The sequence below is a fragment of the Phragmites australis genome, chromosome 13, assembly GCF_958298935.1.
Source record: "Phragmites australis chromosome 13, lpPhrAust1.1, whole genome shotgun sequence".
NCBI lineage: Eukaryota > Viridiplantae > Streptophyta > Magnoliopsida > Poales > Poaceae > Phragmites > Phragmites australis.
In genome coordinates this window covers 20,447,951-20,465,689 of record NC_084933.1, presented here as the reverse complement: position 1 = coordinate 20,465,689, position 17,739 = coordinate 20,447,951, and the positions used below count along the sequence as shown (strand labels likewise).

At 47.8% G+C, this 17,739-nt stretch overlaps 1 protein-coding gene and 1 pseudogene across 1 annotated transcript; one reads left to right on the top strand and one right to left on the bottom strand.

The window, feature by feature from the left end:
• Positions 1-3,255: 3,255 nt before the first annotated feature.
• On the bottom strand, positions 3,256-5,550 carry LOC133889806 (BTB/POZ and TAZ domain-containing protein 1-like). The gene is made up of 4 exons (XM_062330281.1): positions 5,228-5,550; positions 4,996-5,129; positions 4,220-4,855; positions 3,256-3,783 (listed from the first exon to the last, which is right to left on the bottom strand). The coding sequence occupies exons 1-4, from the start codon at positions 5,318-5,320 to the stop codon at positions 3,609-3,611; spliced, it is 1,038 nt and encodes a 345-aa protein (XP_062186265.1). The 5' UTR covers positions 5,321-5,550; the 3' UTR covers positions 3,256-3,608.
• Positions 5,551-6,603: 1,053 nt separating this feature from the next.
• LOC133889519 (probable long-chain-alcohol O-fatty-acyltransferase 4) lies at positions 6,604-12,676 on the top strand (annotated as a pseudogene).
• Positions 12,677-17,739: the final 5,063 nt, after the last annotated feature.

Below are 17,739 nucleotides of genomic sequence, written 5' to 3'. Positions count from 1 at the left end.
TCCAATGGCCGAGGCTGGGGAGGGGGACAGGACGGAGGTATTAAAACTCGAAATGCACCCAACTGTCTTTGACTTGAGACTTGCCTCTATATACCACACACGGACTCGCTGATGCAAGCTGGTAGGTGAGACTGTGAGAAAAAAAACACAGGGGACTAGGTGAGAAGGCAGCATGGCGTCGCTTGGAATTGTGAGTCTGGTCGCTTTGGTGCTTTTGGTAGTCTTCAGTCCATCACTCCATCAGCAAATAGGCGTTGGTGAGTCATCTGGCTATCTTGCTTTGTTCATCTTTGCACTTGTTGCTTTGTTCATGGTTACTGCTCCAGACTCTTTAGTCTGAATGTTCACTGTGATGACTGAGTTCTGAAAGCTTTTCTTGTTTTTTGATTGAGAAGGTGCTATTAGGTTGCATGACAGAAGGCAGCACGCGCAGCAGTGGGAGGAGGAGGAGAGGACTCAGATGAGGTCGTACATGACCATGGACTACGTCTCCTGGCACCGGCGCGTGCCGAAGCACAACTGACTCGGCAAGGCTCGCCTTAGGTAGCATCAGAAAGCCTGATGAATGCTTTCAGCTCACTGTCCATTCTTCAGGCTCCAACAGCAGCAGCCACTGAAGCATGGTGGTGGCAAACAGGAGAAGTTGATGGATCGATAGCGTGCTTCCTTTTCATTTTCCTGTATGTGTATCTATGGGTCCAGCGTGCAGCTGTATGCTCGCAAATTTTGCCCCACTGACCAAATGTTATTGCTATTATATATACGCAGTTATAGTGCTAGTACTGATTAGTTGTGCTTAGTTTTTATAATAAGGTGCTAAGGTCTTGCAGTTTCTGCTTCTTCTGTAAGTGAAATAGAAGCTAGACTGAAAATTTCAGACTTGGAAATGCTTATGTACTGAACATGTCAACCGTAATGGAATAAGTACACCGAAGGAGCATTTGCTACATCGTCCCTCTAGCAGTTTGATCAGCTTATTTTTCATGCGCTTTCCTTTTTTCTCGTGACAGATTTTGTTAGCTTGTACTAATCGTTGACCGTTAATAACCAGTTTCCTGTCTCCTTCCTAATATATTTCGTGAATGGATCCATATGGTTGTTGCTTTGTCAGATATTCAGAATACTGCTGCAACGCTCCTTTCAGAATTCAGAAGATACATGCCGAGAAGAGAAATGGAATGCCATGAAAGCCGTTGCATCACTGCCCAAATGCCATGAAAGATATCTTCTGCATTCCCCGTGAAGTCTGAACAGTGGACAGCACGAGCGTGTTCGCTGATCTAACGGTTATTCAGAATAACGCTCCTACTTTTGAGCGTATTCAGAATAACGCTGATCTAACAGGTGACTTGATTGGAGTTTCAGATAGGGGCACCTCTCCCATTCCAGATGACACTCCCAAGAGGAGGGAGCACGAACTTAACGCTCCTACTTTTGCCGAATCTACCACGAAATCACCCTGCTGCTCCAGTTCACATCGGCGGCCTTGCCTTTGCAGTTAACCGTACCACCAGACCAAAAGGTCACCGCCGATCAAAAGCAAGCAGCTAGCGATCACATGGATGACGGATCGCCTGGGGCTCCGCGGAAACAAAACAGGAGTCCAACCGAACAGTGCGTAGGCTTTTGACCGGCCACGGGTTTCGCCGCGGTTTGACGGCCCCCGTGGCAGCATGGCACGGACGCTTCGGAAACGTTTCCTTTTTACACAAGTATTGAGACCAGTGCTACTTAGACATAGATGCCGATGTCAAAATCTGATTCGGATTAAATATCCGATTTTATATAGAATATATAGACATATAAAATATAACTCGAATTTAAAATGTCTAAATTGGAACGTGTCGTACTCGGGCACGGAGCCCGTTCGCCGCTCGACCGATCGGCCTGGAACGTCGCCAAATTAGGCTCCAGCACGGAGGACGAGGGGCAGGCAAGACGGAGACGAGGTTTCGTTCACCCGAGGGAGTAGGGACGCCGCGCGGCTATTAGAAAGCCTTTTCCGCGTCGGGCCCGGCGAAACTAACCGGAAACGCATGCACCGAACCGGACGCTGGCGCCTGGCGGTGGTGCGCGCCCTGGCCGAGGGAGAGACGTGTGGCCTTGGGGCCGCGCGCGCGGTGGCCGTGGAGGCCGAGGTGGCGGCGCGGCTTGAGACTGGGAATAATCGCGAGCTGGGACACGAGGCCTGGCGTGGCGCGCTGCTCTCGCTCATGCGTGCCGACATGCCGCCTCCCTCGGAGTCCATCCCTCTCCTCGATCGCCTCTAGAGATGCCGGTGCCGGCTGCTGCTGCTTTGTTCGTTAGTTCGTATATGTTCAGTGCGCTGGTGGCATGGTGAGCGAGAGCGAGCCGCGCAAGAGTTGTTTTGGGTTTTGCAAAGTTGAGGGGCGGGAAATAGGGCTCTTGCTCACTGGCATCGCAGGTTAGTTTGAGGCTAGAGGGAATGACGATTGAATGAGGAGGGGTCAGGGCCACCTAGTTTGTTTAGAGTGTACATTCAGCACGTACACAAGCAACACACACCCTACTCCAACGCACGTATTCGCGTCCCTTACACACGTTATAGATAGATTGTGCTACGTTAGATTCTTAGGGTATGTTTTTTTTTCAGTCTACTTTTAGCTTCTATTTCTATTAAAAATTAGAAATACAAACAAATGAGTTTATCAAAAAGTGATTTCTGAAAAAATTAGAAGCATATTTCTCTATTGTTCTAGACGTAGTGCGTTAAAAAGCTAAAAAAAATATTGTAAAATCCAACAGCTAAAATTCAAAAATAGTTTTTAAAAAAACTAAAAACATAGTTTTTCAAAAAAGCTAGAAACAGAAGTCCAAATAAACAGACATTTAATATAATATAAACGTGCACGTGTCTGTGTACCTGCAAACTGTTCGGCATATAATCCCAAACGGAGATAGCACCTATATCCAGCTCCGCTCGAACGTTCGCGGGCTCGATCCAGCTAATCTCGATATCGGAGCGGTCAGCAGGTACACGGCGCTGCTGGTGAATCCCATTTTACTTGCTCGGAGAAGTCTTTATCAATATTAGATGGGCCAAGATTATTGGGCCTGTCTTAATTAACGAATGAGCCTCGTTTAGAATCTTAGTGAAGAGCCTTTTTGCATCATTGTCTCGTAGAGCTGGCCTCTGGCCCTCTCACGGTTGCTGAGAGACGCTCCATTTCGGCCCATCTTCTCTCTTCACCACACCCCGTTCTTTCGTGAGGACAGAGAACTTCATAGTGATACTGAAATCTAGAAAAGGTCTCTTGCAAGTTTCAAGTCAAAATGCTGCATCCCTAGTGAACCTCTCCCAATATGACAACCTTTTTTACGAAGACCACTACAGAAATGACTAAAAGAATATTGCTGCTTCTAGTATACCAAGTCTACATTGAATACGTATATTAGGGCTACAATATAGTACGCTATTCTTTCCTAAGGAAAACATTCACTCTGTTATGCTTACATTGACTCCACCTCCATGACAGCATGACACTGAGTTTTGCCGTACTCCAAAGACGAAAAAATTACAGAAGGATTACAGCAAAATTACGCATTCCGGATGGAGATCGGCCATGTACATATAGTGTTTCTTCATCTCAACTTATAGTCCGTCTGCTGCTGCTGCTGCTGTACCTCGCCCATGACATGGCCACAACCTCCGGTACCTTCCTTTCGGCCACGGAAGACATCACTCTGGCCCTCGTCACCTTCTTCACCAGAAGCCGCCATGTCTTGTCCGCCTTCTCTGTCTGCATCTTGGCCTTGAAATGGCTGCAAAAAAGTTAATCAACCAAATCAAAACCTGAGTCCCCGATCCTCTGATCAGAATATGTGCGTAAAATTCTAGCTCCAAATATCTGCTACGCATGCATCGATCAGTTCTTTTAATGCAATCTGATCGAGATTTTTCGAAGCATCGCCATGCCCGTTCGTGTCATTGTCACGGAAATGATTGAAATCTACGCCAGTACGACTGTACGAACAATTGAATCCTGTTCGCAGAAAGGGCATCTTGCCAAACAGATTCTTGATTGGCTATCTAGTGGCATTGCACGATCGCCTGACCACTCTGTGTCGGCGCTCGTGGTCGTGGGGCTACCAAATTCGAGCACAAATATCTCGAATTGAACTATTTGCAGCTAGATCAGATTTATTCACAGATTTACCACGTAAAAATGTGGCCTTTTTTTTCTTTGCAATTTCTCACCTGCAGAACGGCACGCGGCACGGCTGGCCCTGCTCCTGCCGGTCGCAGACAGAGGCGTGGAGGCGGAAGAGCTGCAGCATGCGCTTGCAGCGCGCGCAGCCTCCCGGCGCGATCTTGCGCGCGCACGTGGCGAAGTGCCGCATCAGCAGCCGCAGGCCCTGGCAGGTGCTGTCCCGCGCCGCGCACAGCTTGTCCGTCGCCGACGGCCCGTGGCAGCAGTTGTCCTCGGTGCCGGCGAAGATGCGGTCGAGGGAGTCCATGGCCTCGCCGAGCTGCTTGTACGCCTCCTGGGACGCCCGCTCCCGCGCCCACCGCGCCCTCCTCTGGTCGGCGTCCTCGAGGAGCTGGAGGAGCTCGAGCTCCAGGGCTGGGTCGTGGCGGCAAGCGAAGCGCCAGCCATCGGACCGCTCGACGGCGGAAAAGTCCTTGGCGGCTAGGCGCGCGCACCGGAGGTACAGCCGCGGCGCGTCGCAGAGCCTGGCGAGCTTCAGTATGTCCACGGCGCGATCCGCCGTGAGCCGCGCCGACACGGCCGCCTCCGCGGCGCGCTTCAGCCACGGTACCCGGTACGCGTGCGCCAGCGCAAGCAGCTGCGCCCCGTGCGCGCCCACCACCTCCTCCTCCTCCGGCGCCACCCTGCGCGCGCGCACGTTGGGACGCGTCAGATAAAAAAAAATCAATTTCTTGTGCAGAGGCGTACGGCCCGTCCGATTGAGAATGCATGCCTGGGATCAGCTTGCGCCCCCAAAATTCGTTGACCCGAAGGACGGCTTTACCTGGAGGAGTAGAGGAAATGGACGAAGGCGAGGACGGCGTCGGAGGGGACGCCGAGGACGCGGATGGTGCATTCGGCGCCCCACCCGAGCCACGCCCTGTCGATCATCTTCTCCAGCACAGGCGACGCCGAGGCCTTGAATTGTCGCCGAATTCCAAACCAAAACGATCATCAACCACGCAAGGCGACCAGAATCAACCGGGCAAAAAGAAGTTCTAATCAAGCTGGCTTACAAGAACGTAGGAATGCGCGGCGATGCTCCGCCCGTCCGACGTGACGACCCGCACGTCGGCCGCCGACGCCCGGAGCGCGTCGAGATCCGCCATAAACTCGACCTCCTTCTGAAAACCGCTCCAAAGCTCCCTGTTCTGCTCTCCTAACCAACAAGGCCTAGCTAGGGTGCTAACTAACTAAAGCAGAGGAAAGCTAACGAACTAATTAAAGCAGATGGATCTCCTGTAGGTATGGAACGGAAGAGGAACTGGGGACAGGAGCTCGAGCTCAGAGACGGGACAACTATATAATGCCGCGGAGAAGAAGGAAGCCGATGAGGTACACGCGGGTTGGAGAAGGTTGCATTTGAGCCAACGACGTTGCGTTGAGGAAGAGAACAACCGTGACGCGTCAGGGACCAGGGTAGGATCCGAGTCAGCATGCCGATCGCGCGCGGGAGGACGCGGTCGGCCCTAGTCGAGAATAAAATTCTATGTACAGTGGTGCTGCATTCGCCTCCTCACGTAGCATCGCCTGGATAGTCATCTGGCTTATTTCGGCCACGGAGTTGCTGACTCGACACAGGTGTTAACCAATCCACTTAACCCTTAGCTCCTTACTTTATTGGACGCATATATCCGAACGAACGGGCTATTTAACTTCACAAATTCTTCCGCGTTTATGCGTCATGATCTCGTGGATCCCTACCCGGATGGGGTCCTATTTATAGTACCATCAAGCTTTTTTTCCCTGCATGAGCGGCATTTTAATTAGCTCATATGTAGGAAGCCCCTCTTAAGGCATAAACAATACTATGTGTTTATAGCTAGATATTTAATGAAAGAGAATGTTAAATATATAAATAAAAAGTTATAATTTTCAATGTTAACCAAGACTATATGTGTTTAAATATAGTTAACTATCTTGTTAACATTAATGTAAGTAGTGGTGTTTAAGTAAACATCTTATTCGTAGTCTAAGCATCTGTGCTCCTGTAATTGAGAAAAAAATCCAATTTTTTTCCATATAAGCACATCCTCTAAGCACCATATTTTACATGCTCTCAGTATGATTGTGGAGTCACCGACCAGAGTTCAAATCCTAATATCCGCAATTTACGCACGAGTGTTCACCACCTCACCACCTGTAGAACGTACTACCCGGCCATAGTGCAATACAACTCGTCGTCTTCCCTTGGGATTTTACTACAGTGTTAACCACAAATAGTCTCCAGCCGTCCAGCGTAAAGATGTTCGATTGCCTGGCTCAGCGATGGCCAATCACGGTGGCGCAACAGATCGATAGGCGAGGTGGGATATCAGTTTCAGTCATTATGACAATAAGCAGCGAATCGTATCAACTTGCACCGGTGGAGTCGAGCTCGAGCCGGGCCCCGATGGTGATTGAAGCATCGTCGTCATTTGGACGTAGAACCGACGGCTTCAACATGGTTTGCCTGCGCGGTTCCATGCACCGTCCACGCCGCCGTCGGGGGCATGCATTCGGCGCGAGGAAGCGGACGAGACAAAAGTCGCGTCCTCTCACCGATCCCACCTTCCGAGAGATTATTTTTTAAGGCATGTCTCTGTCTTTCACTGCGTCTTGTGCTTATAGACGCAGCTCAGGAGATCGACGAAAGATGAATTGGAAGGCCTTGAGCGATACTTTCTTTGGTCTGTGCGTCTGAAGGCGACCACTACTGCAGAGCTCAACCTGACAGCGAGATCGATCGGGGGCAGGCATTCACTCATCCATAGTTGCCAGCACGTCGCATCCGGAGTACATCTCGCTAGCTCACATATGCGCGAGGCAAATTACTCTTCCGATCTTCTCTTGCAGAAATGAGACCAAAAGATGGGGCCCGATGGTTCACGAGCTGTCAACGAAGGATGTTCTCGAATCTCTATGCTCCCGCATGCATTGCATGACTGGGCTAGGCTACTGAGCAGTGGCACGTTGATCTCTCTCCTTCGCTGTACATGTATGTATACTGTTGTACGTACTTGTTGTTTAATTTGTACCCGTGCGTACCATCTCAGTACAGATGCGACGGGCACATGCATTGCATTGCGGCCGGTGAGTGAAAACTGCTTACTCCTGCTGACGTCCTGCCCTGCATTGTCGCATGGATGTGGAGCAAGAAGCTGAGAACAGTGGGTAGGTGGTGATGCCATCATGTGTGGATGGAAGTAAATTCTACCATCCTGTCATACGAAAAATTCTATTTACTGTAATGATATGTGTCTTCTTCTTATCTATTCTCTTTAATTTAGCTATTAGATCATAGAATGGATGATATGGATAAAATCACATGAGAGTTTTTTAAATAAGATTTTGTAAAATTTGTTTCTATAAAGACGGTAGAGTCGTACGTGTAATCGATCGAATCTGCCCTGCTCTGGGGCAAGAAGATCGTGACCAGGGTTCAACTTACCGTTTGCTGGTCGATTACCAAGGTCGAGCGGTAATCGAAAATTCGCGATAATCGCTCAAAATTTGAATAAAATCTGGACAAATTTTGTTTGATAAAATTTAAAATTTAGGGAAAAATTCGTGAAATTGACCTCTCGGTAACCGGTTGAATTTGACCGGTTACCGAGCGATTTTCTCGATTTATCGAGCGGTTTTCTTGAATTTTCCACATTATTAATAACCGCTCGGTTTTATCGGTAAACACTCGATTTTCTCGATTTTCAGTGAAGTTTAACAACAAATCCAAAAAGTATCTCAATCTTGTAAAATCAATAACTAATTCATCTGAGCTTCAAATCAAGTGAAACAAATTTTGTTGGTTTCCTTGTAACATGATCTACATGATAAAATTATTTATACTTATAAAAATTTTCAAAACTTTCTGTGACAAAATGTATTTGTTAAACCAAGTTAAATGCATAGTTTACTCTTTGCTAATCCAAAAATTATGAAACTAATTTTTTTAGTCTTCTTACATTATCCTATGTTTTTTAAAAATACATGAACTCATGAATTTGTTATTGTAACATGCAGGATTATGTAAATGTGTTGCAACTAGATTAATTCATAATTGACCCATCACACCTCAAAAATTAGTGAAACCACTTTTATTGGTTTATTTATACTATTATTTACGTAGAAAAATAATAGTAGACATGAAAATATTAATTACAGTGTTGTTTCTTAACATATTCACTTTATGCTTATGAACTTTGTAAAAATCATAAAGAAATTAATAAACTCTAAATAAAGTGAAATCAATTTTAAAGCTCCTCTTAAGATACGTTCTAAAAAAATATGTATTTACATGTTAAGCTTTTCCTTAACATGAGTTAATAACTTAGCTGCACGCTTTAACTTTTTTAATTTTTTTCAAACTTACTCCCTATAGAATATGATGCAAACGATATTATTTTTTAAATTGTTTTTCACAGAATGTCTTAGAATTGTGTTTAGTTTTTTAGGATTTTTTTATTTTTTTGTATTTTTTTGAATTTTTTAATTCAAATTCAGCTACCGTTCGGTTTTTGAAACCGAGTCGGACCGAGATGCCTGATTATCACGTATTTTGATCGATTACCGATGAATTTTTGAACCCGGATCGTGACGCGCCCATCGCAGTATCCTATGCAACCGCCGGTAGGGGTACTCTGGTCTGGTATCAGCGGTTGTTGCTATCCCGTGGGCCATGAGGGACCCAAACTTGTAGTGTGGGGAAAGGGTTTTGTGGGCCAATACTAGCCGTGGGCCTATAATCCATGGAGAGGAGACAGCAACAGGTTCGTGTCTAAGTAGTTAGGCCTTTTTCATCGAGTGCTGTTTTTGGCGACAGGCCCACGGCTGGTTTTGGCCCATAAGACACTCTTAGAACATGGGCCCATGGTTGGTTTCAGCCTACAAGACACTCTTAGAACATGGGCCCATGTTATATCAATCTAGCCAGAATCTAACCCGTCAAACTCGAACCCTGACCCTGGTTTGCAGTGAGCTCGACTGCTCGAGGTTAAGAGAGTTAAGTAAATTCTATAGTATCATATTTAGAAATATTTTTGTAAGATCTTATTTATGTTATTTATCATATGATTTAATGACTGAGCTGAAGCGAAGAGAGAATGAGTAAACACATGTCATTATAAGGTAGAAGATCTTTTGCATGACAGAGTCCTACAGAGATGAGGTGTGCGAACGGGGGCTACCGAACCTCCTATGCAAAGTTTTGTGGGCTAAAATCAGTTGTTGGCGTGTTATCTCGTGGAACCACTATTCGGGACCCGAGTATCTAACTCTATCTATCATTCAGCCCATGCCTCTCCTCACGGCCTCCCTCACCCTCATACCTCATCATATATAGTCCGCCGCCAGCTGCCACCAACAGGTGTTACATGTCTCTCATTCTTTCTTCACTCTCTCATATGTACGCCAGAAACAACTGGGATCAACTAGCGGAGCTTAGATCTGAGTTCATGGAGCAGAGCCCGAGTTCATGGAGCGCGTCGAGTTCATGGAGCATGTTGAGGCCGATCTACGTGCGGGTTCGGCTCGATGCAAGTAGAGCCCGGGTTTTCCTGATCCACACCAGGCAGTGGGCGCCAACGTTCGCGCTGCTAAGTGTGGAGGCCTACGTGAACCTGGTGTCGGTCGTGCTCAGGGACAGGATAGCCTACACCGGCTAGCCGCAACCGTTGCGCCGTTCACGGCCCAGGCGGGCGAGGCTCAATGTGCGTTACTATTAACTTCTTGGTGCATCCGAATTAATTTTCGAGAGACCAAACGTACGTTAGCTTGGGTGGCAAAGTCGCTGGTGTGCCACTGAGCCCATTTGCGTTCAAGCCTTAAGACCGGTGCAGATGTTTACCGGTGATTTATTCTCCAATTGCTCTTGGAATAGGTTCCGGACTAGGCATAGGTACACATGCATATACGTTCAGTGTTACTACGTGTTCCTATTTATTAAAGTTTTATTAAAGTCCTCAAACCTTCCGATCTCATCCGAACGTGTGTGCGTGTGTATATGCCCCTTATACCCTTAAAAAATTGGAATTAATTTTTGAGTTCAATCAAGTGCTTGTTGAACCACATGTTGCGGATAACTGGAACTATTTACATCAGGTTAGAACTTAGAATGTATTAGAGCGATGAGCAAGATAAAACATATCTATTATTGAGGGTGCATTACCCGTGCCCGCCCCGTCCGATTACCATGCCTAGTCCCGACTGCGTCGAGCAGCGCGTGACCGTTAATTCGATTACCAGAGGGTAACATCAAAATAACGATTCCGGTGATCGTGCATGCCAAAGACAGGATCTGGCATGCATGACGCAACCACTTGACTCCGCTAACGAGGAGTCGAGGAAGCCAGTACATACGTACTTACGTAGTAGGAATGTCATCTTCTGTCTTCAATCGATTTTCCAGCCTTTTATCGATTTATTGTTCACTACTTTCTTCGACTTCTGCAGAGTTGGCCTGATACTTCGAGGTCAATGATAATTGTCCATACAATACACCCATTATGGTCCAAATTTAATCCAGATCCGGACCACTTGATTTTCTTTACGAGCGTGATCCAGCACCAAGATTCACTAGTGCTGGGACTCTGTGCCATGCTAGCACCAAGATTCCCAAATACGTTTGGTGTTTGAAAATCGGCCGCCGGTGGTTATTAAAAAATCACGGTTATCGCGAAAATCAAGTAAAATTCAGTGAGAATTCGAATAAATTTATTTGATCAAATTTGTAAATTTAGTGAAAATTTGAACCTAATCGATGAACCGGTAACCGATCGTTTTATACCAATTATCGATCGTATTTAACGATTTATCGATCAGTTTTAACGATAATCGAACTGACATAAATTCAAACAAATTGGTCAAAAATCGATCTTATTACAACGGTAACCGACCGCATTATTTGAATTTCGGTGAAGTTCAATAAAATTCATTAAAAATCACATAAAAATAGAAAAAAAATAGGAAAAATATGGTATGAGATTTGCTATGTTTTGTTCTATGGAGAAAATTTTTAGTATGACATTTGCTATATTTTGGATATTTTTAAGGAAACAAATAAATACTAATAGCAATACGAGCATGACTATATAACTATTTCAACGAACATATGTATGTATTACATAAGTAACACCTCAAATTAATAAATATGTCGAATACCATGATATGCAAATAAAGTAATTGCAAAAAGTAAATCATCACCACCTTCAGTATCGCCAGCTTCTAACAGGCGGGGGGCAATTAAATTCAGCTATATTGTACTCTTCGGTGGACATGAGCATTATCTATCGTGTAGATAGCAACTCTGCCTTAAACTCTGCCCCGTCCATATAGAAATAGTTGACCATTGTCCTTACAATATAGCATAAAATTCAGAGTCTTGTCACTCATAAACCCACTAAATAGGAGGCTCTAACTGAGCATCGGGGACATGATAGCTACACAGATTTAATACGAACGCTGCAAGTTGATGATGAAAGCATTAATACAATAAGAATGCAAGTGGTAAGCGTGTATTACCGGTATTCACGTAGGTCCCATTCGTTAAATCATATATTCTACGATCGACAATTACCTTGTATTTTTCAAAGGTATCTCTATCATTATGATACAATAAATTGATCTTAGAGCACATCAATCAATGTTAGTATCTTGTCTTGATCAGCAAATCGGAGGAATGCATACAACAGCTGAACGGAATCAACAGCCATTTTAAGGTTCTCCCATCATGTTAAGCTGGATAGGCAACTATGTGCATATCTCTCAATATCAAAACCAATATAGCGAGACTGCCTCAACTCACTAGATACCATCCATTGCATGAATCTATCCCTTTCGACGTAGAAAGCTTTCAAGAAATAAACAATTTATGTCAAATCTTGTGACATTCCATCTCACCAACTCTCCACCAATGACGATCTTCATCATTTCATAGAGCGGATGAACGAGCATCCCCGTGGCGCGCGCGCTGCTGGGTGTGGACCTGGAGCCGCAGTTCGACCGGCCCTACCTCTCGGCGTCGCTGCGGGACTTCTGGGGCCGGCGGTGGAACCTCTCGGTGCCGGCCCTGCTCCGCCAGTGCGTGCACCGCCCCGTGCGCGCGCGCCTCGGCGGCGGGAGCGCCGGCGCCGCCGCGGGGACGCTCGCGGCGTTCGTCGTCTCTGGCCTCATGCACGAGGTGATGTTCTCATACGTCACGCTGCGGCCGCCCACGGGGGAGGCCACCGCCTTCTTCGCGCTGCACGGGGTGTGCGCGGTGGCGGAGGGGTGGTGGGCCGCGCCCGCCGCGGGTGCTTGCGACGCCGCTGACGCTGGCGTCCGTGGCCGTGACGGGTTTTTGGCTGTTCTTCCCGCCGATCACGAGGCCCGGAGCCGACAAGCAGGCGATCGCGGAGTGCGAGGCGGTGATCGCGTTCGTGCGAGACACCGCGGGCTGGGCGGTCGACTCCGCCCGGTCAATCTTATCCGGCCGCTCGTAAATTGGACTGGAGGTACGTTCTGTTCGGAAGCAGGACGCATAAGACGAGTCAGGCCTCCTTACATTGAAACCGAAGTTGAATTTGGTGTCTTCGTTTTTGTTTCTGATTAGTGCTGTCCATACAAATACATGGGAAAATTTGCTCAAGAGCTTCCCAAATTTTGGGATTTCAGTGAATAGGACCGAATAAGTACAGCTACCGGAATGCGTTATAACATCATATCGTGTCTGATTGTTGCTAAATGATATATTACCCTCACATTTTCCATAGTGACCCAGTATAGGTCTAACGACGGCACATACCTCCACTAAAATTCTTGTTTTTCAGTAGATTTCAGTGTATTTAGATAATTTTTCATAAAATTATAATATTTTTCATTACATTACAAAGAACCAATCAATAGTATTCCATTCAATTTTTAAGCTAGATCAGTCCCGTTTGAAAGGCTAAACATTTATTCTCCATCTGTTTCTTCTCCTCAAAATATGTGCTTACCTGCTCCGTCCTTGTGCTCCCCTCCCTGTTCCCTGCTAGCTGGCAGTTTTCTATTGGCTCTCGATTCTTTAGTTGCCCAGGCACAAAGGAACACCCGTACAGCGCATAACGCCGTTAATTTCCCGTTTTCGTTCTTCTCGCACAGGCTGTTGTCATCTGGCATCTCTTTTTCTCTCCCACCAAATGTTTTTTTCCGAGGGAAACTATGGTAGGCTTGCGCCGACCTGAACGATTTCATTGCTCAAAAGCACAGGAGTATACGGGATTACATGACAGAAAAAGAATGCCCAGGCACAAAGGGCTTACATGACAGAAAAAGAAGAGGAAAAGGGAGACATTGCAGGCACAAAGAGAAGAAAGCAATATAATTAGACAAGTACGAAAACCATGGCATTAAGCCGAATTCTTTGCGAGGAAGGCCCTCACGTCGTCTCTCTGAGACGACTCGGGGGTGACTCCTTCATCTGCCGCACCACACCTCATTGACCTGCTCGGTGCGGCTGCCGGCGGTGGCGGTGGCGGCCTGCGGTGGCACCAAGCGGCAACCATCGCGGATCCCTCCTCCCTCTTCCTCCTCCTCTCTCCCTCATTTCCTTTGCAGATCGGGTTCTCGAGGTTGTTGCACTCTCGGCGCTCGTCGTGCCACTGTTGGTCAGATCTGGCTGTCTTGGCTCAGATCTTGCTTTGGTCGGTGGTCTTGGCGGCCTTTGAGGTAGGATCCATGACGGGCGCCACGCTGATCGTGCCGGTGTTGTGGCGGGTTGGCTTGCACTGTTGGACCACCTCCGCCCTATGTGGGCAGGGGCCTTCTCCCTACAGTGTCAGCGATGGTTCCCGTCGGTTCTATGGTGCAACGGTGCGATTGTGTCGTCGGTTCGTCATCTCACCATTCTCCGGTGCTACGGTGCGGCGACGCGTCGGTGGCACCTGGTTCTGCGCTAGGGCGAACGCTTATACGCACTGGCGGCGCAACGACCTCTTCACTGCATCCTGCATGGACGACAAGTTGCCTCTTGGTGGGGTGGGGCATTGCGACACGGTGTGGAGGTTTGATATCCGCGGCTGTAGTGGTAGAGCTCATCGCCGTGTGTTGTCGTGGTTGTGGAGCTCGCCACTGTGGGTTGCCGTGTTGCATGAGCTATTGCCATTCCGTTCTGCTCGGTGTGAGGCAGTGTGGCGATTGCGGCACGCTGCTGTGGTGGTGGACCTCGCCACCATGCATGCCGCCGAGTGTGTTGCTCACCCCGTCTCAGCCGCCCGGTGCCATTTGGGCTCCTCCCTTTGTCGATCTATCTTCCTCACCAGTTTCGGCCTGTGGGGAGCCTAGTGGCTAGTGGAGGCCTTGTGGGTGGCATCGTCTCTCTGAGGTCCTCGCAACGCCCATGCTGTAATGACGGACGAGGCATGCGTGACGCGGTTGCCCCTAATCCCCTTGTGCCATGGCGGTTCCTCCCCTTGTCAGATTTCTTCTCTCCGATCCATCTCGCGAGGAGCCTCGTGGCATGAAGTGGCTTTGGGGTGACACGTGCTCGTGCTGGCTGTCGCATTTGGTGGGGGTTGGGTGTCCCGGGTGAAAGCCTTGCATGATGTTTGACTTGGGCCGACAATGGTGTTGCCCTCGGGTGCCGCTTCCTTCTTGGAGGTATTTGTCGAAGGTGCTCCCCCTTTTTTCGTCATGAGATCATTTGGATGAAAACCTTGTCCGTGCCTGGATGGGCGACGATGGCGTCTTGGGCATCATATCCTCCGTGGAAGCATTGCTTTGGAGGATCCCACACCGAGTTCTGGTGGCCAATGTCTTAATCATGGCGGGACCCTTCTTCGGCAATGGTTGTGAACACTTCAGACCTCTTCATAGGGCAAGTTGTCGGCGAGGCCTCTTCTCTTTTGGTGCTGCGCCAATTTGTCCACGGGTGGCCTACGGTAGAGTTGTAGATGCTGCGTCGGGGCATCCGGTGAGCTTGGCAATCATGACACGTGGTGACTGTGGATGGGGACATGTGGACATCAAGACAGAGGTCAAGGTCTGTTTTAGGAAGTCATAATTGCTTGGTCGTAACGTACGATGAGCTTGGGAATGATGACCCGTTGGCAGAACCCGCGTGTGTTGTTTTTTTGAATTGTAGTGTTGTTTGCCTTTTGTTGGTGCTCTTGTTGTTGGTTTTTTTTTTGTCTGTTGGCTTTGATTCATCCGGACAGTTGTTAAGGTTTTTAGGTCTAGTTTCCATCATAAACAGGGTCAACTCTCTTCTTCTATAATAACATCGGCATCACTGGTGCCATCCTTTGAAAAAAAGAATTAGACAAGCATGGCCATCGACGTTCAAAGCATCTTGTCATGCTTCGATCAACACCAACATCAGGGGCCTAATGCTTGGCAATCTGCATTGGAAGATTGTAACTAGCATCCTAAGTCTTCTTCAAACCAGCGAATCTAGCTATTTGGTTGCCGCTCTGTCAACGCCCTTCGCTGTCCTCCGAGGGGAGGAAGCCCAAGAGGAGGAAGGTGTCGTCGAAAGAGAGCGAGGAGGAACTTGCTAACACGGCTCCAAACAAGAGAATGAGCCATTTCCACCAATGCACATCGGACATAAAGTCATCAACGCTGCCAGCAACTATGGCAACTGAGCCCATCTGCATCAACCAAGCTGGACCATGGTATATCTGGGTGTCGCTTTGTCGACACCCTTCTTCATCCTCCAAGGGAAGGAAGCCCCAAAGGATAAGGGCCGTCAAGAGAGAGTGAGGTGATTCGAGAGGATCTAGAGGCTCGCTAACTTGACTTTGGATGAGGCAAGGGCCATGGCAACTGATCAATGGGGAGGAAGACGAAGCTTTAGGAGCTTGGAGGAAGTCGCTCTTTGGATCACAACTTAATAGACAAAGACGAAGAACGTTCACACCGTGGGGTTGCATGTCCCATATCTTGGCCCAAGGGGACCCTGCTGGACCGTGCCGAGGTGGAAACACCTCCTCGTGCACCGGACATGGTGCTTTCGTTGCACGGAGTAACACAACTATCACGATGCCGAAGCACTAGCCATCACTATCACACACAAGGCACACGATACATCCAAATAAACAACATACTCTCCACTATCACACTGAAGCTTCAAAATTGGATATGAGCTAGACATTACAGAGGATCACTATTGCACAAAGCTTGAGAGAGAAGAGTTTAAGTTGCGAAACAATAAGCCCCAAGCTTCACCACGGCCGAAAAAACAATGGCGAGCACACATTTCTTGGACCTCCGACCATCAACCTCGGAATGGGATATACGAGAGGAAGCCCATCAGCTCGACAATGACGATGGGCGATACACAGAAACTACCTTCAACTGCAACACACGGTCCACACAGCTTCTCACCATCACGAGACCCACATACTCAAAGTTGCCGATCCAACACTGCCACCAAACCACTACTAGATGGAAGCTCTGACTTCATCGAGTGGCATCGTTGGTTACGCCAAACTAACCAACGCTAGACCCAAGCCGACGAACAACAAAATTGGAACAGAAACACCTAGGCAACACCTCTAAGGAGGCCACAACACACCATCGTTGCCTGATTTGATAATTCAGATATGGGTTCTCATGTGAAGAGCTCTCTGAGGGTTAGGAGAAGCAAGGACACATCGGCAATGCCTCCAAGAAGGGAAATGTTGTGTCGTTGCGAAAGCTGAGCAAGGCTTTCACCTAGAGCCATGTGCCTCACCATCGCACATGTTACACCCACGTTGGAAAAGCATGGGCTTCTACGGCATGGACATCTTCTGATGGGTTAAACCTAGTAGAGCGCGAGCAGTCACTACCTAGCGTGAGTGCAGATGGCCTCCATGTGCGCAGCCTCCGCGTGACGGTTGCCCTCCCAGTGCGGTGATGCGATGCAAGTTAGGGGGTGGTTGTCGTGTAGGCGTGAAAGGCATTGCTACCTTGCCCGAGCTGGCCACGGGCCCCCTGCACAAATAGGATGCGACACTTGTCGCTGGTCGGACCCATCAAGCCCAACACCAAACCATGTCTGAGCCCGGCCCGAGCGAAGAGTTAGCGAGGTGATGGGTTGAAGGGGCAGACCTAGGCCTATCAACTCGGCACCCCTACATCTGCAGCATGTGCGTGTGTGTTCTGCATGACGACTCTGTAGTAACGGCGACCGCTCTGGTCAAGCTTGGTGGGGGTGGAGTGGCGGTGGTCTAGTCGCCCCTCGTGTCGCCCCTTGCGGAGGACGCGAAGGTCATTTTTTCAGTTTTTTTTAAAATAACATTATTTTATTAGAAAATTACAAAGACAATATCCAAAATGCTAAATTTGTAGAAATAGGTGTTAGTAAACACTCCAATTGTCGACTAGCCACTTATCGTTAATCAAACTACCAACATCTAATTTGGCATACACGTGGAGGCCTATTGGCACTCCAATTACTCATAGGTTATGTATCCCGCGGACGATATTGAAAGAAAATTTCATAACCTTTTCATTTTATCTTAGATGGAGATGATTTTTATATGAAAAATATACCTATCGACGATATCTATAACTTTATAGTTGAATATTTTTCCATTTAAATCCGTTT

Coding starts and splice junctions, on each gene's coding strand:
- LOC133889806 (XM_062330281.1), bottom strand. CDS start 5,320: ATGGCGGATCTCGACGCGCTCCGGGCGTCGGCGGCCGACGTGCGGGTC. Junction 4,856..4,995: donor CATTTCCTCTACTCCTCCAG/GTAAAGCCGTCC, acceptor GCGCGCGCGCAG/GGTGGCGCCGGAGGAGGAGG. Junction 3,784..4,219: donor TGCCGCGTGCCGTTCTGCAG/GTGAGAAATTGC, acceptor ACTTTTTTGCAG/CCATTTCAAGGCCAAGATGC.